The 25,000-nt window shown below is 42.3% G+C and overlaps 2 protein-coding genes across 3 annotated transcripts in view; both read right to left on the reverse strand.

Moving 5' to 3' along the window:
• The window catches only part of TRAK1 (trafficking kinesin protein 1), a 440,848-nt gene that overhangs the window by 403,361 nt on the left and 12,487 nt on the right, over window positions 1–25,000 (reverse strand). The gene's annotated exons all lie outside the window — the stretch shown is intronic.
• CTNNB1 (catenin beta 1) lies at window positions 1,359–24,742 on the reverse strand. 2 transcript variants are annotated; one of them, XM_075745583.1, is made up of 16 exons: window positions 23,957–24,742; window positions 9,673–9,733; window positions 8,946–9,173; window positions 8,553–8,806; window positions 8,231–8,469; window positions 7,943–8,144; window positions 7,467–7,611; window positions 6,915–7,018; window positions 6,485–6,823; window positions 6,075–6,233; window positions 4,986–5,105; window positions 4,684–4,834; window positions 4,474–4,595; window positions 3,406–3,466; window positions 2,432–2,652; window positions 1,359–2,124 (listed from the first exon to the last, which is right to left on the reverse strand). In XM_075745583.1, the coding sequence occupies exons 2-15, from the start codon at window positions 9,683–9,685 to the stop codon at window positions 2,444–2,446; spliced, it is 2,346 nt and encodes a 781-aa protein (XP_075601698.1). In that variant the 5' UTR covers window positions 9,686–9,733; window positions 23,957–24,742; the 3' UTR covers window positions 1,359–2,124; window positions 2,432–2,443. The 2 variants fall into 2 exon arrangements, with proteins under 2 accessions (XP_075601698.1, XP_075601699.1); XM_075745584.1 differs by lacking the exon at window positions 2,432–2,652 and having other exon boundaries at window positions 23,957–24,259.

Genomic DNA, 25,000 nt, shown 5'->3' on the forward strand with positions numbered 1-25,000 from the left:
CCAGAACCAACCCAACCCCTGTGATCACGCAGAGGCTGTGTATGTGGCACATACATAGGCATGATCGATGTTTGTCAGGTTTTTTTGTCGTGTGTCGTTCCCTCCCCCCCCCCAAGTAGCATGGGTTTTTTGGTTTGTTTTTGGGTTGTTTTTTTTTTTTCCCATGAGAATGTGCATCCCTCAGTTGCCTAGCTCTGCACAGCTTAAGCTGCATTGGTGGCATGTCATTGTCAGCCACCAACGCTCCTGGCCAGGGCTTCTCTTTGAAAGCTGGTAAGCTGAGCCTGGCAGTTTGTAATTTATCCCCAGTAAAAGCTGATGCTCTAGGAAGCATCCTCTGGAGCTGGGAGATGCCACGGTGTGTAAAGGAGTTAACTTCCTTTACTCTCCATGTCCCTGAGCTAGCGTTGTGTGGTTAAGTCTGGTAGTATGACCACTTCTTTTTTTTTAATGTTCATCTTTCCAAGCAACAATGGCATGTTCCTGCCACAACCTGGACAGCACTGTTCTCACATACGTGGAGACAAGCAGACACCCCTAGGTAAACAAACCCATTTCACCTTCTACGTTTTACATCAATTTACTTTAAATATCACAATCTTTTTTCCCTAGCTTAACAGCTGGAGTTATAAAAGAGAGGAAAAGCTAGCTGCTGGCTATTCTGTGGTAAAGTGTTTTACAGTAACGGTCTTCCAGCATGAGTGTGACTGAGCAGAACAAAGCTGAATGGCTGGGTGAGACTTGCCCCTCTGCAGCTGCAGTGCTGCTGCTCTGCAAGCATTGGGGGGGGGGGGGGGGGGGCAATCTGTTTTGTAATTCCATTCAGCTCCCAGCACCCTGGGATCCTAACCCAAGCTGGGATCCTTTGCAGCCAAGACCTCCCCTGGTCTTCTGCTGGCAAACCGCAGCACTCAAGCAGAGCTGCCTGGGAGCATTTGCTCTCAGCAAGGCTGGCAACAGCTGCCCCGTGCAGATGCGTGGGGTCTGTGAGCAAGCTGGCGGTTTAAGAACCACTTTCCCTGCTTCCAACTACCCAGGTGCTGCCTCAGCAGCAAAACAGGGTCTGAGCTCACACAGTAACTGAAGCCTGAGGATACATGACAATGGGTTTAAGCTACTGAACCAGGTGATGGTTTTGCAAGCAAAGGATCTTAAGCCAACCCTTGTCACAGTGCACACCAGGAGAGCTGAAGTAATGCCCTGTTCTCACTTCCTGAAGTCATGAGGGCTCAGGGCTCTAAAGGGTAACTGTTCCTTAGCAGGAGGGTTCTTGGCTTCCTCCACTGGTTTTGGACAATTTTCAGAAAACTCGTTAACACGCAAATATACTTTCTGATCTGAAATAATTTGACACAGAGTGAATTAAAAGTTTACTTTAATTTTGAACCATTTTATAACTGCATTTTTCTCATGAAGCATCTGTATCACAGCAGGCTACAATAACTTTGGGATAAAAGGCAACTGGTAAACTGTCCAATACAAGGTTCCAAATAAACAGTTCTTACTGGCCCCTACCCAGACATATCCCAGATAAAGTTTTTGATCAAAAACATGAAATAGATCCACCTGCTTATTTTAAGCATATTAAAAAGGAAACTAATTGGACCATTTCTATTTGTCTAGTTTTTTTATACAAAAAGGCTACACAATGTTACACTTTATTCAGAATACAGTTAGAGCGATTATGAATTAGTGTTCTACACCTTTACTCAATCCTTAAAAATTAGAAACTGCTGTAGCATATTCACTATAACGAGAGACTTTAAAAAAAAACTAACAACAATTACTGCGAAAAGAAAGGCTACTTCCAAAGCAAGCAAGGTCAGTACCATTACAGAGATTTAAAAAAAATAATAAATTTTTAACAAGCAAGGCTAGGGTTTGATAAATTCCATCTTGCAATTCATTCTTGTGCATTCTTCGTTTCTTGAATCACTCCCAAAATCCATTTGTATTATTACTCCTCGACCAAAAAGGACCAGAACAAAAAGTTTACTTCAATTGTTCCCATAGGAAACTCAGCTTGGTTAGTGTGTCAGGCACTTTCTGAGATACTAGCCCACCCCTCGAGCCCTCTCAGCAACTCTACAGGCCAATCAATGCAAGTTCATTCAGATGATACAGCTGCAAAGAGGAAAAAACAAAACAAAACAACAAAACAGGTGTCAGCATTCCTGAGTAAAGGGCTGTTTTCACAGATTAAGACTGCATGAAGCCAGTGCACAAGACATTACAGTTAATTACTTCCACGCTTCACGGCAGAAGTCAGTTTGGAGCGTACTGATCGTGTGTTTCCAGAGCGTTTATTCACTGTTCTGGCACACTGGGACCCAATTGAGCCAATCCCTCCCTGCCAACCAAGTCCTCAGTCCAGTCATCTATTTTTTTCTCTTTTCGTTTTGTTTTTAAATTCAAGGTTGGAGCTTCTTACCTAAAGGATGATTTACAGGTCAGTATCGAACCAGGCCAACTGATTACTGTCACCTGGAGGCAGCCCATCCATAAGGTCCTGGGCATGGCCAAGATCTGGCAGACCATCAACTGGGTAGTCAGCACCAGGGTGGTGGCCACCCATTTCATGTTCCATCATAGGGTCCATACCCAAGGCATCCTGACCGTATCCGCCAGAGTGGAAAGAACGGTAGCTAGGATCTAAGAAAGTTAAAGGTGGCAGAGGGAAAAAAAGCATAATGTTAACAGATGTTAGATGCATCAGAAGCCGCCAGTATCAGTGTGTGAGAAGATCTTTGTAGCCATCTAATTTTATTCTAGTTCAGCCAAGTTCAAAACAATCTGTTGCCTGCCCTTAATGGCTATTCCATTGTTCGAAACAGCCTTACAGTACGATTCTGCAGACAAAGCACACTGCAGTCAGAAGCATGAGCAGATTCCAGCCAAGCCATTAGTCTGCACAATCAACAATACTAAAATTCAACAATACTGCAGCAAAACCAGGCTCCAAGACTGTTGACTTGCTTCTGAAAGACTAGTCAAAAATAGCTTAGAATCCTTAGGGATAGGCTTGCGTTCGAGTCTATAGACACTTACAGACTAATACATTCAATACCAGCTTTTGTTTTAAAGAAAAACTGCACTATTGGAATTGTCAAGTCCATTTGTAAAGAATTTAAATGATTTCTGGAAACAACAGCTCAGTGGGAGATTCTCCCACAAGACTCAGACAAGAGACACCAGTTTCACACATTCATACAGCTCCCATTTCAGTGCTGCCAGTGGTGTTGCAGAAACCAGTTATTTGAACTGGCAGTTCCCCATCTGCCTGTCAGTTTGCAATACCTTGCTGAAGAGTAATTCACTCTTTGCTCATTTGCAGTTCTCCTTTAAAAATCTATGACTTGACTTCATCCAACTTAAGTTTAGTCAAGGGGAACGGAGGAGACATACCATCTGGGCGGTATCCAAGAGGTTCTCCCTGGGCACCAATATCAAGTCCAAGATCTGCTGTCTAGATATACACAAAAAGTTACAAAACAGTTTCAATGTCAGGTCTTTGGGCCAGCACTAGTAATTCTGAGTTTTTAAGGAGTTTTGAAGCTTGCCCCTTTTTAGCAACTCTTCTGCAGTGAGCACTGCAGCATGGTACTTCTGTGAATGCAAAATGCCTTTTTGTCCAAGCATCTGTATCCAATATATAACAGCCAGATTTAGGCAGAGGAATCCATAGATCACTGGAAGGGGGGGTTCTGTTTGGGAACAAAAAAGATGGGGCAGGTCTAGGAACACTCCTCCTCAGGTACAGCTGCCCAACTCCAGCAAGTCAGCTGTTCAGAGACTCCTGAGCCAGCAATAGAGCAGTTAAGAGTTCTGAAGGGACCTCCCCCAGATTGTCCGATTACAGAAGTTAATTGCCTAACTAACTCCAATCTCAAAAAGATATTCTATTTTAGCTTTTTTTTCACATTACTGTGGTAGATACAGATTTTTAGGAAAACAGAAGAGTAAGCACTGGAATACTACATATCAAGGGCTGCTGTCCGTTATTTAGTAAATACATACAATGTAAGACAAGCGAGGCTCCTGAATCTTAAGAATCTGGGGGAAGACAAAGACTTAGTGAAACTTTCCCTCTACCCCATGCACACTGTTTTCAGTCTCAATTCACTGTGTCACCCTTTAAGCATAAAAAAGGCAGTGTGTGATAATCTTCCTGCAAACATTCAAGTCTGCAAACTCAATTCACAACACGAGTTGCATCCCTACCCCAAGATTATTAATCCTACATTGTTTCCTTAATAGAAGCCTCACAGGGTATGTTTTATGTTTATGCTTCCCTCCTATCACTCATGCCTCAATTTTTGCATTCGTTGTTCATTAGGATACAAGCAGCACAGAAATGTACAAAGTTCTTCTGTGCCTGTATCACTGATGGCATCTATGCTTCACTACTGAAAGGAGGGAGGACTTGGAAGCAAGGTCTCCCCAATGAACCATTTATACAAAGACACAACTCACCTCGTTCCAAGCCATTGGCTCAGTCCGGAACAAAGAGCTTGTCAATTCAACCGAAAGTCGCTTCTTATAGTCTTGTGGTTTGTCCTCAGACATTCTGAACAGCACTGCAGCTGCATATGTTGCTATCAACAGGAAGAGTGATTTCAGTAGTCAAGTCTTCTAGCAACTTTTCTAACCCAAGTGTGAAACCTATCTTTTCAGTTCACTTACCAACACCCTCATTCCTAGAATGAAGCAGTTCTGTTAAAGGGGCAGTTGCACCTTCAGCTTCAATTGCTTCAGCTGCTTCCTTGTCTTGAGCCAGTTCACAAAGTACACCTGCAGCTACTCTCTGGATGTTCTCAATGGGAGAGTACAACAACTGCAACCAAAACACAAAGGTTTCTTTAGCTCTTCTACTTGAAACAAGCTCTTCAGCACAATCTGACTTAGCAGTTCTACCAAGGAAGGTAAGAGCCATTTTACTCATTTTCCTTGTATGTACTATAGCATTTTCTTGAGCTCTTGCTTACCTGCACAAATAGTGGAATGGTATTTAGACCCCTGATTACAATTCGATTATGAACATCACGTGCAAGAATATGAAGGGCTCCAGTGCAGCCCTCGACAATTTCTTCCATACGCACACCCTCCTAGTTAGGGAAAGAAAAGACACTTTTTGAAGTTGATATATTGCATGCCATCTTCTAAAATGACTGTCAAAAAGCTGATCACCCTTGTCAACAAATCAACCAAACTTGTCCCCTGCACAAACCCTCTTCCCCCAACAGGGCTCACATCCACTATCTACTGCTGGCCTTCAAACTTCACATCCCTGCTGGGAGTCAGCCCAGTTTATCCAACTAAACTCAGTAACTGAAGCATCTCAGTGGAACTCCTCTCAGTGCTCATTTTTATTTCAGTTCATTATAAACTTCATGTTTGACAACACTGGCTTTTTTTCCCCAAGCTGAATTAGCTTGGCAGTTTACTAAGTTTGAAACAGTGGTTATCAGCAACGAAGAGGCCCCCTCCTGCCTCTGCAAGCGTTAACTACGCTCCTGCACTAGTAGGTGTTGCTTCCATTTATTTGCCCATGCTAAGGCAACCTCCCCTTTGTTAGTGTGTTTAATGGGGCAAAAAAAATCGAGACTGATCTTGCCACAATGACCTGGTACCTAAACAGGTAGTAAGTATGGAGCATGTACAACTTCTCAGTACTTTTACAGCAATAAGCACCCTTGAAAATACGCAATGAGCTGTGATAGCATTCTTAAACTCATACTTCTGAGAAGGATGAGGCAGTTCTGGTTGCCTGGTAGAGAACTACTTGCCCTGCCAGAGTAAGCAAAACCAGTATTTCTATTATCTACAGCATTCAGAATTAAATGGTCAAAGTAAAAGAACCACCAAGGTTTTGGCATTTTTATTTAGTTAGTTATTTAAAGAAAAACTTCTGCTGAAACAGAATTATGAGCATGCCAAGAGTATAATATGAATTAGAGAAAATGATAAGACAACAGCTACGTAGACCAAACAATACATGGCTGAGGCATGCTGCCATCTGAGGAGTTTTAGAGACAAGTTTTACACTTAAACTTCAGTTAATGGTGGCCACTTACCACGAACTGCTGTTGTGTTCCACCCATAGAAGTACGTCGCTGGGTATCTTGATGTGCTCTAACCAGCAACTGAACTAGCCTTGGAATAGCACCTTGTTCACGCAGCGGGGCGTGGTTTGCGGGACAGAGAGCAAGATTGCGGATCAAACCCACAGTAGCCTGCAGTTAAGAAAGGGGGTGGGGAATAAAAGATCATGAGGGGTGTGCTCGCTGTTCGCAGTTTCTTTTTTTCATCAGTTGATCCCAAACACTTAAATCTCTAAGAGACAACACACTCAGTTGCTCAATTGAAACAAATTTCCCATTAGACAAGTTACGTTCCCCAACACCTCAGAAACAGTTTTTCACTGTTAAAATTACATTTAAAAAGCACCAGTTTTCAGCCTTGAAAGCTGTTAACTATTACTCACCTTGATCAAAGGCCAGTGTGATGGCGGGTGCAACAGTTTAACCACCACTGGGAGCCCATAATGGAGACGTACTGCATTTTGAGCCATCTCAGCTTCTTGATGCCTGCTGGTGAGGTGACGGAGCGCACAAATAGCAGGTTCTGTGATGTCTTCCCTGTCTCCAGCCCTAAGAACTGTGCGCACAAGAGCCTCAATGCCACCAACCTGGCACACCATCATCTTGTTCTTGTAATTGTTGCAGGTAAGGTTAGAAAGAATGCCAGCAGCACAAGTCACAACATTAATATCATCTGATCCTAAAAGCTGAACAAGAGTTCCTAGAAGGCCTTCCATTCCCTCCTGGAGGGGGAAAAAAAAAAAAAGAGGAAAAATTTAGTCTCTCTTCTACTGTGTTGGCTTTTGATCCTGATCCCTTAGAAGAGCCATTTACCTGCTTTGTTGCAGCATCTGACAGATTTCTCAGAGTCCAGAGACAGTTCTGGACAAGACGCTGGCTTGGATCTGTGAGGTGGAGTCCCAAAGCTTGCATCCCACCTAGAACATTGTACAGATTTGATACCATTACTCAGATGCTCATCTTGTGAAGATCCTTCTCTTCCCTTAAAGCGTGAGTGCGTACCTCACAAGCTTCTGCATTTTTCTTGGCATTAGTATCATAATAGGGCTAGGCCCTAAACCTTCATCACACAGAAGACAAAAAAACCCTAAAAGTCTTTTTGTGACACTGGACCTTTTAAATGTATGCATATTCTAAAGGGGCCATTCTGACAATGCTCGGCCACTAAGCCATCCAGCTAACAACAGAGACTTCCTTATAATCAGACTGCCTTTTATACTTCTGTATACTAAAGGCCTCCAAAACTAGTTATGGACTGAAGGACCAATTCAAGTTCGATTTTTGATGCTGCTATTCTTGCATGAAATGTACTGATCCTGCAGTACCGTAGAGCTTTTTAAGTTAACATGGGTACAAGGTACTTACCAGCTTCAACAATAGCAGGTTTGTTGCTGGAGCAGACTGACAACACCTTCAGCACTCTACTTGTGGTCCACAATAGTTTCTCATAAGTATAGGTCCTCATTATGTTTACTAGAGCCTGGGGTCCACCGCTTGCCAGAATAATCAGCTGAAAGACAGCAAAAAGTAACATTTATCTGTCACTTCCTGTGCATGTCAGTAGGTAGTAATTGTTGCTGGCCCATCATAGGTTAGAGATCTCTGAAAAACTGTTCCCATCGACTGGTCAGGTCTGTAAGCTTTGTGGTCTCACTATAAGCAGGACTGCATTTCCACAAAATAATTCCTGCATCCCTCACCTCTTGCAGGTCAGGACTGACCGGCAAAAGGCCAACATGGCTGAAGATTCAGAATAAGGTCAGAATAAGGTACACAGGAACTGTTAGGTCATTCATAGCAAGCTTGCTTGTTTTAAGTGCTTCAATAGCAGAGGCACTTACCTTGCTTTCTTGATTGCCATACGCTAAAATCTGAAGGCAGTCCGTTGTGATGGCCAAGAATTTGACATTTGTCTTGTTGAGCAAGGCAACCATTTTCTGCAGCCCACCAGCTAGACGGACAGCCATTTTGGCTCCTTCTTGATGTAACAGGAGATTGTGAAGAGTTGTAATGGCATAGAACAGCACAGAGTCCACTGGGGACCTACAGAAGGAAAAAAAACCTCTTGAGTACTTGCACCTACCAGTTCAAACTAACAAACACAAATACTATCTTAGTAGTCCACATACCCAAGCATTTTAACCAAAGCAGGGATGCCTCCTGATTTGAAGATTGCCAACAAGCCTTCACGGTGATGTGAAAGATTGTGTAGTGTACCTGCGGTACAACGGGCTGTTTCCACATCGTTTGTATTTTGCATGGTACGTACAATAGCAGACACCATTTGAGGAGATCTCATGATAGCATGGCGAGACGCTTCCTTTTTGGATAACTGATGAACCATAACTGCAGCCTTGTTCACCACCACCTACAGAAATATTTGAAAAAAGCTTTTAAGGTCATTGAAGGAGCCCCACAAGCAAGCTACACTGAGGCAAAGAAAATGCTGACCTGGTCCTCATCATTCAACAGTTTGGTCAGTTCTGGGATTGCACGAGTTGCAAGTTCAGCATCATCTTGGTAGTTTATCAAATTAACAACAGCATGTTTTAACATCTGGGATGGCTCAGCCAGGCGTTGCACATTAGTTGGATGAGCAGCATCAAATTGCGTGGATGGGATTTGCATTCCTTCATCCAGTGTTTCAGGAAACATAGCTGCACGCACTCTCTGAGCTCTAGTCATTGCATACTGGCCATCAATATCTGAAAAACAAAGTAAACTGTTACTTCAAACTAGGAGTAAAAAAACCTCACCTTCTAGATTAGTAATAATTCAGTATTTAGGTTTATGTATTGTTAAGCTGCATGTCTAAGCAAACCAGTGTAATAGAAAAGGCCTTACCAGCAACTTGCTCCTGGGTAAAGGACTGAGAGAATCCCTGCTCCCACTCGTACAGGACTTGTGTCGTGTCCACATCCTCCTCTTCAGGATTTCCCTTGCCACTCAAGGAAGGAGCAGTTGTTGTGGCACCAGAATGGATACCAGAGTCCAGATATGATTGTTGCTGCCAGTGACTGACTGCTGCTTTTCTATCTGGCTCCATTGCCATATCCAACTCCATCAAGTCAGCTGTAAGAAATCATTGTTGAACAATTAAATTTAGTTCCATTACTCCAGCATGTATTAATCCTTCAAGAGATGACACAGATTTTAAATGACAATAAACTGTTATAATCAAGTACCTCAACCCCACAGAGGTAGCACTGCAAGTGAGACAGCAGTTTTAAACTGAGGCTTTACGTTGAACCAATGCAGACGTCTATAAACCCGACTAATAGGCAGTGCAATCACTGCTATTGTGACTATCTTAGTCTACTGCTTAAAGGTTCCCTTTTCCACATACTGTGATTATGTACTTGACTGTACGTAAGGGACCCAAAATGCTTACAATGACAAACTTGTTTGCAGGTTTGAGTTCCAGTGTAAGGTATTCATTAGTGTAGTAGCGCAGACATTATTCAATCCAAGTGACTTTAAAAAGTTAAAAAAGGGGAATAAGGAGCCAGTTTAACTGCTCTTTCTTAGAACTGCTAGATTCCAGTAACAGAAATTGTGATGCATTATATACCTTGGGTTGCCATGTTCCTTGTTGTGCTCCCAGAACTCTTTCCTGCTACCTTTCAGAGACCCTAAAAAAAGAGCAAGGTTAGAACTTACTAAACACCAATCAGGGCTAGTAAGACAGCATTTCATATTAGAACACTAGAACTGCAAACTAAGACTTCGCGTATCTTGCCATTTCATTACTACAGTGAGTATATTCAAATACTAATTTGCAAACCCCCATGGACAGAGACACAAAAGAATGATATGTATCACCCAGACTTTTTCTCTTCTTAAAGCTGCAAGAGAAAAAGAATTGAACGCTGACCATGATAGAGCCATTTTTTACTTCTTTATCCTTGCATAAGATGAAGTCCAGACATTAAATAAATTCCACAGTGTGGACATGCCGCAAAGACAAGGGCTAAATGTCAGACTTGCTCATTTCTCTCAAAGACAGCTACTTGTAAGATAGTAGCAAAACTGATACAGGAATACAACACGGATTTTCGCAAGGAAAGCTGAAATGACCGTTTAAGGGAAGCTATTATTTCAGTGGTAGAAAGGTTACCTGAAGAGTTATAACTGAACCTCTTCCTTTACGCCATTCCTGTACCACAAGAAGAAAGTTATCTTGCTACACAAAATACTCTTCCTTGAGGTTAAACTGAAAATTGAACCAGCCTTATAAACAAATGTGTGCAACTAAAGGAGAGTGTTAAGTCACCAAACTCACTTTTTTATTTTGCAGAAAATCAAGATAATTGGGGGCAAGAAACTTAAATATGATCAAATGCCCTATCAAAATCTTAAGTGTGCACCTCCATTTGATATCACCAAGCAGGTACAGAAGTACCATAAATCTGTAGCAGTCTCTTCACTAACCCAAAAAGAGAAATTTGAGGCTACAGCTTCACAACAGGTCACTCAAAAAGCTGTCATACTTTTATTTTGTTTGCTCCCCTTCCCCCAACAGTCCAACACAGTTTTCAGCAGGCACAGAGCTGGTGACAGCCTATTCTGGGAGCTAGCCAAGCAGAAACATTTGTAGTGGTAACTAGTGCAGTGAGCAAAACCATCTCTTCCAGCAATCAGCTTTCAATGTGCCGTTGGGTGTTAGAGCTATGCTGATCAAAACATTCCTAGACAATTAAGTAAAGGCAAGCCACTAATCTCTTTAAAGGACAGGTTTGCAGTACTGTGTCAGGAGAACAAAGTCCATTTGACACTGTATTTGTGTAAAGACAGATTTCCCAGTTTTAAGAGGTTCCTTCAGGAGTAGCTTTTAGAAAATCATAATTAAACAGAAGACAGGCCTGCAGTTTTAGTCTCACTGAATAGGTTAGGCAAGTCTGAGGCAAGCTTATATATCACTGTCTCTGAGCCAGCTGCAGGATACTCCAGCAGCTCCTGAGCAAACTCGTTACTCTGCTGTACAAATGCCAGTGCTGTTTGTCCTGACTCTGCACTCCCACAACTTTTGGCAACAACCCTTCCCTGGCTCTTTTAAAATGGACAGTAGATTTGCATCTGCAGTGGATAAGAAGCATTAAGCTGATTTAAGACATAACACAACATGAAGTACCCTGCTATGCATTTGGAAACACTTAGGTCCCTAAACCAGTCCTATTTCACAGCCTGGGAGAGACTGGCCAACTTAGTCTACTCCTCACAATCTGCATGGAGGATGCACTGACAATACAACCATTTTTTTCCAGTCCCTTGAACACTGTATTTTTCCAGCATGCTGTTAGGAGTTTGGGAGTAGCAGTAGTAATGAGAAGGAAAAACTAAGTCATGCTGTCAGTCCACCATTAATACAAAAATTCCCAAGTAGTAAGTTGGAGGAAGTGCCTATACAAAAGCTTGGTAAGTCCCTGCAGGTCTTATGCATTCTTTTGTCAGCCTCACTAACAACTCCCAAAAAGAAAGAAGTGGAATAGTATTGAAAGTAAAATTTGTATCTGCTCCCCCTAGTCCTCGCTGTAAGCCAGATGCAACATTTCCAATAGAAAACTGGACAAGATCTAGCTGCTATATACAATTTGTAATATGCTTAGCACAAAAGAAGATCTATTTTTATTGTAACCTCTCTTGTCTCCTCCCATCAGGAGACTGCTAATAAAAAAGATCACCAAACTAGGTTTGAAGTTATCATACTGGTAGATGTACCAGCCAAGAGTATTGAGTATGCTTTGAGATATTTACTACCACCTCAAATTCAAATACACAATATGGGGCTTCAGAACAACTTTTATATCCTTCCACTGTTGAATTCTGCACAAATGAAGGCAGCTGGCCTACAGCAACTACACTCTGAAATGGTTGTTTCAATTTCAGAAGCCTAAAGAGATCAGAAGAGTCCCTGTACCATTTGGGACAATCCAACAGACCAATCACTAAACTGCAACGCTGTTCCAAAATAAAGCTGAAGAAAACCTACAAAACAGCGATGAAGAATACCAAATTAAGCATGCAGAACTGTGTTATCAGTCAGATAGTCTTTGAAACACTGACCTTCGATCAGCCTGCTAGCTGCACCTGAAAGTTTCTAACATCCTAATCTGCATTTCATACACCCATAACACCCCAGCAATTCGGGGTAGCATTTTTTTTTTATTTAGATGGGAAACTGGTTTTAATCCTAAGGGTTCAAAATAACTGCGGACTAATGGTAGCCAGGGAAAAGGGGCACATTCTATTTGTTTTTAGGGTTTCTGTAACTGAACATTCTCCCATATTTCCATTCCTATTCTCTTCTCATTTTACAAGGCAGTAAACTGAGTGCAGACAAGCTGCTGACTTGTTTTCTTGTGTGTCACTGACAAGGTTAACCGCTACACTTACAAAGGGAGCAACAAACCCAGACTAGGTACAAATATTTGTGCTGTTCATTTTCCTGCAGAAACTGGATCAATACATGCGGAATAGGGGTGAGGTCGTGGGGGAGTAGAAACAAACAAAAAAAACCCCCGCTGCTAGAATAATTAAGCTTGTAGTTTTAAAACCATGAAACACATAGCAGCTCCTTTAACTCAAGCTCCTATTCAAATTTATTGGAGGACATATGACTAGTGACATTACACTGTCAAGGTCAGTAATACAGATCAGGAAGAGACAGAGGGACTCTTACAAAAAAACATTAGGGTAACAGCAAGCTTCAGTAAGCCTCACTATTTTTAAAAGACTACCTGAAACTCAGAATTCAAGTCTGAATTCTGAAAAAATGTCATGTTATATAGTAGTTCATATGGATGTACTGTCAGGAGTATGGGACCGTTAACTTCTCAAAAGCCCCCTCTTCCTCCCCCATGACACTATCCACTTGTTTAGCAAGTATGATCAGCTTTGGGCTTAAACAGAAGTGTGGGGGGTTTTAAATATATATTAAATTCCTCATATGAAGAGCAATACAAGACATTGCACTAGACTACTATCAGTCCCGACCTTACATTTGAATTCTAAAAAACTGAGAAAAACAGTTCTGCAAGCTTAGCTGGCTTGCGAGCTACTACTTTAAGTTACTACAGAAGACAATTCCAATTTCTTGGTTTTCAAAGGAATGAAAGAGTATTTTGATAATGAATAAAACCTAGGCATTAACTCTGGATTTTGGAGAGGAATCAGGCATATGCCAAAGAAGTCAACAAGCCTATAGCACTTCTCAAGTGTGAGCAGCTTCAGTAAAACCCAGATAATTTTCTTTCTAAAGTCATTACACTCCATTAGAACACAGTGAATTGTTTACTTCTACTCTTACAGAGAAGAACAGGCTATCTGGGGGGGGTGAATATCAGCCTGACATTTACCTGCCTGGTATATCAAGACTACAGCACGTTTGCACCTCTGCTGCAGTTTATCTACTATTTTCATTGTTAGTCTATGAAACAGCTTGTATTTGCAACTTGTATTAAATAAAAACATATCCATCTTCTCTCAAGGTTGCTACCTTAATCTTAATAGAATCTCCTCATTAAGATTGACTCAGATTACACCTGGCTCATCTGATAAGTAGGTCCCCTCCTCTTTGAAAAGCAAGTTCAACTTAAAGTTTGCATCTTCCAGAAATATTTTGCTTGAGAGCAGCATGTTACTAAACCATGTATGAGAAATGAAGACTGACACATCCATTCACCATAATCTATTTAAAGGGAACATGTCTACTGACCATGTTTTCATGTCTTGCTCTATGCCTCATCTAGGACAGGCCAAGCAACTGCATCTTTAAATTAACCACTGGTGCTGAATGACACATTTTCTTACGCAGAACAATCAGATCTTAATCTTCTTGTTAGAGTTACAGCAGTTAAAAACATTGATTATTTACATACAAGTGAAGAGAAGTACATGTACTGGAAAACAGTTTTCCTCCAAGTGCTCAGAAGTTATTGCAACCACCAAAGTGTTACTGGAAGCATTCTTTGGGTCTAACTTTGTAACTGGTCTTGTTTCATGCAGCTGCCTGCCAATGATGTTGCCTGTGCATCTGCTTTACAAAGAGTAGCCAAAATATACAGGCAACATCAGTTCCATAACTGATAACACCAGATAATTACAGCACTCATTCCTGTGAGCTAAGAACAGAAATACAAGAACTTAAGGTAGCAGAAGCTTCCTAATTTATCTTAGTTTTCAAGTGGAGATATGAAAAATACATTTGGTTAAGGATTTGTAAATAAAAAATCCTTTGATCTTAACCATGAAGTTGTTATTCTGTTTTCTAGAAAAGGAAGCAGGGGGTGGGGGGAAATCATCCAAGATAATACTGATAGTGGAAACATCAAAAAAGCTTTCATGGTATATAAGCTTTCAGGCATGAATGGCTGACCTGTCTCTAAGCAATTTTTGGTCTAACCTACCCCACAGCTATAAGCACTCTTGCAACAGGCAAGCCTACCTTCTACTGTTTTCAGTCTTATGAAGACATGATCCAACTGAGACAGTCACTTTAATATTCATTAGGAACAGTACTAAACTGATTAACAGGAAGCACAGTTATTTTTTTTCCTTCAAAGAGTGAAGCCTATAATCAGTTTAACTGCTACTAATTTTTTTTTTTTTAAAAGGAAAAGCAAGAAGTCTTACTCTAGCTGAAGAAAATGTGACAGCTACAATTTGAGAGTGAGAACTTACAGGTGACCTCTAAGCAATGATTCATAGACTGCCTAACCACAGATGAAAACAAGGGTAGTACTTGTGGAAAGTAATGATCTAGGGTATTTGCATTCAGTTTCTAACTTTGACAATTCTAGTTTTGGATTAAGAAGGGAGATGACAATCCTTTTAACTTCCCAGGTTATAATTTGCCTTGCAGGTCCCCATTTAAGAAACTTTCATTTTGTATCTTTTAATTATTCCTTATCTAAATGGGGATAAAGTCCTTCTCCCATATCCTCCATGATATTCCAAACAAAACTTAACTTTGAGGATTTTTATCTGACTTCTATTGAGCTCTGGGGTAAAGTATACTTTGTAGGTAATTCTGGAGGCCCTTCATGTATCAGATGCTTCTGCTAGATTAGTAAGAAGTCATGAAAGTACAGTTTCAGTGTTGCATGCTTTAAGGGATTTTGGAAGCTTGCTGTAAGAATGACAGTTGGAGTTTACAATTTTTCTCAGTAATGAACAGGTGATACTTTATTTCAAAGAAAGAACAAACAACATGCTTGAGTTTTACTCTGAAGACTTGCATTTTAAAAAATTTAATTATTGTACAAAGTTACCACACAGGATTAAATACAACAGTTTTCCTTAAATACATTCTATATCCACAAAACAAGTACTGAACAGCATTCCCATATTCTGTCTAAAGTAGCAGCATTTGCAGTCCTCACTTTGTCAACCCTGAAAGGAACAGCTGTATGCAGTGAGTGGAGATTATTTCAAAGTTAAAGTTATATTACAAGCATTTGAGGGCCTTTATTGTCAAATTAGTCACTCACTAGTAGTGACTTCTGGATTAAGAAATTCAGTTTTTCAAATCCCTCCCTCCTCAGACTAGCAGTCTAAGGACCTGGATGGACAAGAACTACTGTGAAACTCATTGAAAACTAGCTCTCAAATAATGGTTTAGGGCTGTAAATTATCACACTCAAAGCAATGGACCACTTGGGTATTTTTGGAGACACTAAAGTTAAGGTTTATCTTACTATCTATACCAGGAATCAGAATACAAAACTTCATTTTTCATATTAATGTCAGGATTCCTTCTGCTTTCAGCAGGCTGGTATTTAATACTAGGAAAAAATATCTTGTCATAAGCCATCTGAAGATATCCTAAGTAAATGGAAGTAACTAACATCAAAAGGAAACAAGTCAAACCATATAGCCAACATGTAAAGGAAAAAACCAAAACACTTCTATCTTCTCTCAGGTTAGAAGACAGAAACACTCAGCTGTAGCCGTCATTACCACCTCAGAAGAAATGCCATGGCAAACATAGTAATGCTGCTCTATCTCTTAAGTGATGTGCCAAGATGTAGCAACTTCAACCATTTCAGTAGTTCTATTGAAAACTAAGAGCTACCAATACTGACAGGACTCTTATCCTGCATGCCACAGCACACACACACCCCAAAATCCAGCCTACTGATCCTAGATCACAACAGAAAAACACTCATTCATAAACTTTAACTCATGACAGAACTGCTCTGGTCATTTCTTCAAGCAACATTTGCTTAACATTGTTCCCTCCAACCACCAAATAAGAATACTTCACTCCACTGAAGTACCCTATCCACTCAGTATCCTATGCAATCCATCCAGCTTGAATTTATCAAAGCTAAAATACTTCAGACCATGCATTCTACTGATGCCTGCTGAATCCACAAAATACAACAGTTGAGTTGTTCTTTAAGATATCTTAATAATTAGACCTGAAAGTCTAAGATCTGTTTCTCCTATTAAACATCAGGAAATGAAGAAACCTGAATAGTATCTGCTTAACTGATTCTTCTCAAAGGTTAGCAGGTTGCAACTTCCAAGCTTTAAAAATCCTTAATACAAACTGAAAGAGGCAACAAACTAGCTCAGATAATCCGCAGAAGTAGAAGAGGGGTATTTGACAGCACACACAGATCTGCCAATGCTCACTACGAGTTACCTCTGCTTTCAGACACTATTTTTTGCTGCTTCATTTCCACTTCATTATTTCTTTTTTCCTTCAGGCATTCCAGTTTGCTATTACATCAATTGTTCTGGCTTTTCAGCCTTTGTCTTCTGTCTTAGAAGTTATCTAAAAATTCCTTTTCATAACAAAGGCAGAAGAGCCTTCCTACACTAGCTTTTATAAGGTGTTTTTTTTTGTAAGAGTTCATTTGATGCCACATCACAAAATAAAGTGTTATGCCTGTCTATTTTCAGTCATCTCAGCAATCTAAGACCAATTAAGAGCACAAAGTAGAGTTTCTATTCACATGCTCATTACCTAAAGCAAACAGCATGCAAATATTTCTGCTCTTGCTAGACTTCTCTAAGAAAGTTGATTACAACTGCTTAATGGCACTGAAGTGCAGGCATCTGGTAGTCTTGACTAAACTTAAACACTGGGTTAGCTGTATTAAGAGGATTTATTCCTCAAAAAAATGTCTAGTGAAGGCAAAACTCAGGTTACAAGGACAGAAAGTGAGGCTTATCTTTGAATCCATGCAGCCTTAGACACACATGGCAGAGGGGAGGGAAAGGGGCCACAAGAACTTTACAACACAGCTGTAAGGCTCCATTCTACCCCACTTCACTTCCATTAGGACTGGAACACTATGGAGTGTTCTGATACTACAGGACATTCACCTGTTTTACCCTCCCCTTCCTCCCAAAAGGGACAGCAGGCTAGTAAATAATCAAACTTCCTAGCCAGCTTGCCAAATGATAACTGTGACAACTCATTAAGTTTCAAGTGCAGTTGAGACTTAATGTAAGTGTAGTAAGATCCACATTTTGTTTTGCTCACCCTAAGTACAGAATGCCACCCAGAATATAGGTAGTTTTAATCAATCACTGAAGAGCAACTTCAGCCACTAACCCAAAGTACAGGTAACAAATCTCAAAAGTAGACTCAGTGCTTTCACTGCCAGATGGGATATCTTCAGCTGTAGGCATTGAGTGTCGCTGAAACACAGAGCTTTGAGCAACTAACACAGCATTTAGGCACTAACAGCTTATGCAATTAGTCAGGGTCTTCACAGGTACTAAGGTTTAAGTGCCCTTTTAAAAACAACCTATTAGAAGTTTCAATAAAGCAACAGTTTCCATTTGTCTGAGCGCCATGGTCAGCCAACAAATACTTGAGATAACTAATCTATAAAATGATGAGAACCTGGAGAATTCAGAACAAGCACATCGGTAAGTTACTAAAAAAGTAAAGTTCACCAGGGAACTGATCTGCACAATCATTCTAAGAGGTGAACTTTCAAACTTTAGAACCTGCCAGAAAGGTCCTGTCCATCCATCCCCCCCAAATGAAGCTGGCAATATCATGTAAGGGTTCTCTAATACCTTTGATGCACCGTATTTTACTCTTTAGGACAGACATTTTAGAGAAATATTGTGGGAAATTACATATTGATTAGGACACCTAGAGAGGTCAAAATGTACTTACTAGCAGCTACCTACTGCCATAATTTCTTACAACTATCAGTGGTGCCATACAGAATTTTGTTCGATGCTGGCCAGAGCCTAAGGCTGCTGGAGTCACATGGCTGGGCATACTATGCAATGTAAAGACTGAACCCTTTCATAGTCCATACTCTTTGCTACTTAAAGGCATACTTGTACTGTAGTATCTGAAATCTCACAGCACTGGATGTTGTCACTTCAGAGAAGTTAGTGTTTGGATCCACAGCACAATTATTTTGCCCTTTACCTAGAGAAGCATTCAGGAGTTGCAACAGGTCTGTCAACACAATCCTTTATATTCAAAATCACAGGCAAGTACACCAGCATGTCCTAACAAGATCTACAAACATAAGAGTGATCTTAAAGAGAGCTATGCTTTCTGCACTGGGTACTTGTTTGTCCTCAATAAAAATCTGGTTGTTTCCATGAGCTATAAGCAGCAGCTGTGCTGACAAATTATCAGGTCATGTTTGAAAGTAATAGTTTGAGAGCTTTTCACTAGCAAGTATACTGCAAGACTATAAAAATCGATAACTTTATTAGTAGACAAGATTGGCTCCAAGTACCTACGTATCCTTCTCCACTGTTGAGGAGCTGTTGATAACCTTAAATGTTAACATGAGATGCAAAGAACTGCTTCAACTACTCATCAGGCATTACACATCCAGCTTTAGAACGAAAGTAATAATCTTCACCACCACATCATGTACCTATCAATCCTTTGACAGCAGTTTGCAGCTCAGTATTAAAGGACTGGTATGACAGTTTCAAGTTTATGAACTTGCATTAAGTTCATAACAAGATTATCAACCCAACTACTCTTACGTCTTAATTGTTTTGACCAACTAAGCACCACCAACTCATGCAAGTAACCTCAAAACAGTTAATTAAGTTCACTTCTGTTCAACAATGGGTTTACTTTGAGATCTTTTGGTCACCAGCAAGCATTTCCAACTAGAGTTTCATTCATAATGTTTGAGTATCTTCATGGCCTGGCAAAACATTAAGGGCAGTTTTATTATCACAGCTTAGAAAGTTACCATCGCTTATTTGTGGGACACAGTTAGGTCTCTCCTGCCTTTCTCAGTTAGGGATGAGCTAGCGTTTCTATCTAAGGTTTCGTTCGCCAGCAGTACTCACCTAATCAACTTGCACTGATTTACATGTGTCTACTTTCACTAAGATGCCTGTAGTAGATATGGCAGTAACCAAGATCAAACATCATTCTTTAGTCTTACCTAGCCACACACCACAAAAAGCTGCCATCATGGCCATTTAGCCATGAAAACTTAAACAAATATTATACCACATTTAACACTAATAAAGTGCAGCAACAAACCACTGCCAGTCCACAAGCTTCCTGCCGACTTAGTTTTGAGTGTCAAAAAGATACTTAATCATTCTACAGTCATTTCTCGTGATCATGAACACTACTAACAAGAAGGTTGACAGACACTGTATTACAGAAGCATCTTTCCCTCCTGTCTGTGTAGAGCTTAACACATTCATTTCCACTCAAATGCAGCAACAATTTAGCAAAAATCTCCCTTCCAAACCAGCAAGTTTCTAACCATAACCTAGTTACTTCTTAGGCTGCAGCCATACAGCCAGCCCTGAATATGGATGTTAAACATTAATCTCCATGGTTTAAGAAAACAGTGATTAGTCATAATTGCACTGACACTAATGAAATACTTATGAATCTGAAAGTGGTTGTCTTTGCTTGTCTGTCAGAACAACTATGTATTTACAGTAAGACATACCAACACTCCAAAAAGTACTGTTTAAGCAACAAACATGCTAATAAGTCTGACACTATGTTTCTTCAACTCACTTTTAAGGCAAACTGACAAGGCAACAGCATTTATCAGCACCTTTAGGATGTTAAGATTTCTGGCCACTGGAGGGCACCTGAATTGTTGCCAGGACAATACAGAACTACTTGTTACAGTTGCTGCAGAGTTGGCAAATTTCTCCAATGCATGTAAGTCTATTTAGCACAGTAAGTCAGCCAAGAAACACTAGTTCCAGCAAACATACTTACAGTGCACACTGTGCATTTCCAACTCAGTAAGATCCAGATACTACCTTTTTAAAAGCAGCAACCTAGAATACTAGATTAACTCTTTCAACCTTTAAGAGAATTAATTTATTCCTTAAAGGCTTCAGAGTTAATTCAGTAGTAACAGAGCAAGAACTTTACTTCTGCCAGTACTAATCCAGCTAGTGTACATTGTTTCCTAAAGCAGCTTGGAGCATTAACAAAAAAGTTCTTCTGTAATGAAAGCTGTAAAGCAACATCTGCACCCATATTTTCCAAGGCAACAAAAGCACAGGACACATTTGCTTTCACATCAAATCAGAGTTAACAGATTCATGAGGGCAAGTTGAGCTACAGGTATGTGTCTCACCTGCTCACCTTATCAATTTGGTGTTCCATATAGACAGAAATACCAGAATAAGACTTCCATTAGTTCTCTCCCTTGCACTCAAAGTTACCCATCAGTGCAAAAACACTTATCTGGCTCCTTCTCATGAGAGACAACACAGGCCACACAACACTAGCATATTAAGACATTACCCTCTTGGATTAAAGCCTGATCACGGACTACAGCAAGTTTTAGCTTGGAATGAAGTGCTAGAAATGGATATTAGAAGCAAACCACTGTCAGGCTACCTTATGTTGGCAAGTCTAACCAATTTAGTTGGTTCATAACATCAAAGCATCCCCAAAACAAGTCTTCCAGTGCTTAACTAGAAAGTCAGCAATACCACCTGCCCATCTGACCAGGATAATCATTTCATCTAAAAAAACAAAAGTCACATGTAATACTTACTGCCAAGGAGTTTGCAGTATTTTGCAAAGCTAATGCAGTGCCATTTCTAAGTTACCACACAGTCACCCTGCAAAGCAGGGGGCTCAGAGCTGGCAAATATGTGCTGGGAAAACCAAAGAACAAGTCTCAACTGCTCCACAGTTTCTCAAAGTTTTATCAGGCTTCATGAAGTTTGATGTTCGAGATAGGCAAGGTCAGTCCTGATTTTCCTGCCATGGTATGCAGCCTACCAAAGTCACAGAACAAGTTTTGCTGCAAGCAACTGCATGATCACCACAACCCCTGCATTACCAGCTTTAACTCCAAATTCACATGAGTTATTTCGATTACTGCTGTATTTGCACACTAGTCTGCCTATTAGACAATATTTTGCAGAAACATCATTATCCAGAAGTTTCAGACTGCACATTCTGACTCTACTTAGTAAGACTGAAGCTTACAATAGCCATGTTTTCTGCCCCATTCTTGCTACTTCCCTTTCTACCACTCAAAATACTGCAAAATTAGTTTAGAAGGCCACTAGTACTAAGTTGTCTTTACATCTGAATTAGCTTTCTTGTGTTCTGAAGAGTAAACTTGAGTTTTTGGTGATCTTAAGTCATGAAATACCAACATCAGTTTCACAAAGAAACCGTATGTCTAAAGGACAACCAGGTTTCATGGCCAAGATTTGATAAGCCAGTTACTGACACACCACGTAGTCAAAGCAAAATGCTAGTGGTCATAGCAGACTATATATCAAGCAAGAAGACCAGCCTATTTACTGTTTAGGCAAGAAAAAGGAAACTTGGTTTACTAAGGACATAACACATTTTAAGAATTGACTTTTTCTATCAAGCTTTACTTTGTATTAAATCCTTGCTTTTAGAAGCTATTGTGCATTGCATTGTCCTTTCCATCAACATGTTTTTACTTATTTCTCTCTCCTAGACTCTTTGAAATGATCAGCCATACAGACCAACATGAACATTCCCACACATATCAGTTTATACTTAAACAGAAAATACCTGAACTAATAGCCAAGCAAATATGACATTTCTTTAGAACAATCCCAGAACAGCAAGACACTTGATATGATTTTTATACTGAAAGGCTGAATTTAGAAAGTCTTAAAGCCTTGTCTGAACACCTAAGCACAGCCTCATTTTCAACAGTACCATACATTAGGCAATTTACACTGTAGCCACATACCTGCAGCTGTCAGCACCTTTTTATTCAAAGTGCAAGATTAACATTAGGTTACTAGACTGTTGGTTACTGAAATTCACATTATAACCCGGCCCAATAAACACCAGTAAGTTTTGCCCTTTGTGCTGTTTTAAAGCCTTGCAGTAGTACCTTTTTGTCATTCAGAAGCAAAATCATAATTGGTAAGCTGCTGTCTGGTGAGCCTGAACTTATCATCAAGAAAGCCCCAATAATCTTTCAGGTACTTTTTTCATCTTTACCTTTACTATAGTTTCAGCACATAAAGATCCCGTTTTACTAAAACCCCTCCTTGATTTCCATCCATCGACCTCAGCATACCAGCCCAGCCTCTTTCCATTCACCACTTGCATACTTTGGGGGATGGGAGGACCACAGATGTCTGGAATATACAGAGTGTCAGAACAATGGCTGCTCCATGAGAAAGAGATCAAGAAGTAGCTGGTTACAAAGATCAATACTGCTATTCCTAAAGTCACAAATTGCCCGTAGTACCTTCACAGCCTGTCCTGTCTTCCCAGAAGGGAATAATCTTCATTAGAGTTTTTTGGGAAGAGATTCAAAAAGAAGCGGCACAATGTCCTAAGTCAAGTTTTAGCTAGGGAAGAATTCAAGGTTTTGCTAGATTTAAGAAACCTCGGTGTCCCAAGAGCAACTGATCATGCACAAAAGACAGATGACCTAAGCCTTTCGGGAAAAAACACATACAGACCTCCCTGTTCCACGGGAAATCAGAAACAAGTGCCCTACATCCTACTGGGAGTAACAGCAAGTTGCTTCACACACCTCAGAAGTACGTTAAGTTTGGGAGGCTGAGGTCGCCGTCGTCCCCCCTAGTCAGCAACGGAAAGCAGCAGGCGCTTCCCCTTGCAGCATGTGAGCCTCCACGCTGCCCAAGTCGTTCGCTACAAGACTCTGGTACCGTGGGTGTTAAAAACTTAATTTGACTGCTCCCAGCTCCGAGGAGCTTCATTTCGGTGACACCCAGAAGCAGCATAACCTCTCCAGCAAATATGCATGCAACTAAGACCGAAAACCCACAAGGCAACAGATTAGTTATCTCCCGCTGACTGCGGTGACCGTGATTAGTTAATTATATTTGCTGCAAATAAACCCGTCCCCTGATTTATTCCCCTCCTATCACCAACGGTGGTCTGCAGCCCACCGGCGAGTCAGTACCTTCCCCCACACACTTAAAAGAGGAAGAGGGAGCATGAAAGTACTCCGGCCTCGGCTACAAACGCAGCCGGGAGCAGACTCTCACGGAGACCCGGGCGGCAGAGACTCGCCTTCTCCTGCAGACCCGAGCAACCACCCCCTCGCCCCAGGACGAGCTTCCCAAGAGACACCTCGGAAGCTGCAGCTGCCGCCTCCCGCAACCACGCAGCTGTCCGGACCTCCCAAAACAAGAGGTCTCTCCTTCTTTCCTGCCCAAACGTCCCCCCCTCACCTCTCCCACCCCCACTCAGGCAGCGTCCCCCGCCCCCCTCCAGCCCCATCCTTCCCGCCTCGGCGCCGGGCACACCCTGGACCCCCCAACGGCTGCGGGACGCAGCGCCCGCTCCCGCCCTCCCCGGGGCACCAGCGGCCGCTGAGGGAGGGGGGCCCAGCCCGGGCTCGCCCCAAGTTCCCGCCGGAGAAAGTGGCACTAACGTTGCAAGGAGGCGAGAGGGCAGGGTCCCCCCGGACTCCGGCTGCTGCTGCTGCCGCCCGGGCGATCCCGGTCCGGTCCGTCTTTCCCTCCTTGTTACCCCGCCGCCGCCTCCTCCTCCTCCTCCTCCTCCTCGCTCGGCTCTTCGCTGACGGCGGTACCCTCGCCACCGCCTCCCGGGTGGCGACCGTACGGGGCGGCAATGATAATCCCCCTTGCCCCGAGCGCCGCTGCTGCTCCTACCGCTGAACCGAGCGAGAGGCTTAAAATGGCGTCGCTCACAAGGAGGTTCTTATAGTGAGCGCTGAGCTCGGATGTATCCTGCCGCCGCGGCCGGGCCCAGCGCGCAGCATTCCACAGGCACCCAGCGCACAGGGCAGGGGGAGGAGAAATAGTGCCCGGCTCCCAGGGCGGAGGGAGACAGAGAGCAGCAGCGTAGGGAAGCGGCTGCGAGCTGGGGGAAGGCCGTGGCGGCGGCGGCGCGGCGGGGGGAGGCAGGGCGGGCCGGGCCGGGCCGGGCCCAGGCGGCGGCTGAGGAGGAGGGAAGCGGCGGTGTGAGGGGCGGGCAGGCGGGTGGCCGGGCCAGCGGGGGGAGGACAGCGGAGACACCTTATTCCGGAGGTGGGGAAGAAGCATCCGAGTTCCCGGCTGGGAGCGAAGTTGCTGCCTGAGGGTGGAGTAGAGGCGGCGGGGGAGGGAGTGCAGCTGAGGGGATTAGTTCGGGGTCCCGCTTAAGGCGGGCGGGGGGAGCAAAGGCGAGCGTGATTCCCTTCCTTCCCTCCCCCCCGCCTTTAATTTGGCCTTTCGTTGCCTGGCGATTTTTTTTTTTTTTTTTAAACGCACGCCACCAACTGTAGCGAAACTCCGTCCTCTCAAACGCTTGTCGCCAAGTCCGTGAGACTCTTGGGCTGTTAAATCGAGGACAAACAGCCCCGGCGCTGGTCTGGGGCAGCCCGCCAAGCTGCCGCCCTGGCCCGGCCAGCCGCTCGGTTCAGCTCGGCCCGGCCCGGCGGCGGGGGGGCCCGCTCGCGTCGGCGGAAACGCGC

Source organism: Balearica regulorum, chromosome 2 (assembly GCF_011004875.1).
Source record: "Balearica regulorum gibbericeps isolate bBalReg1 chromosome 2, bBalReg1.pri, whole genome shotgun sequence".
Lineage (NCBI taxonomy): Eukaryota > Metazoa > Chordata > Aves > Gruiformes > Gruidae > Balearica > Balearica regulorum.

What these genes read in the sequence shown, in the direction of transcription:
- CTNNB1 (XM_075745583.1), bottom strand. An exon ending in GCTTTGGTTAAAATGCTTGG is followed by an intron (nt 8,145 to 8,230) that starts GTATGTGGACTA and finishes TTCCTTCTGTAG; the next exon opens with GTCCCCAGTGGACTCTGTGC. An exon ending in TCTTGGATACCGCCCAGATG is followed by an intron (nt 2,653 to 3,405) that starts GTATGTCTCCTC and finishes TAACTTTCTTAG; the next exon opens with ATCCTAGCTACCGTTCTTTC.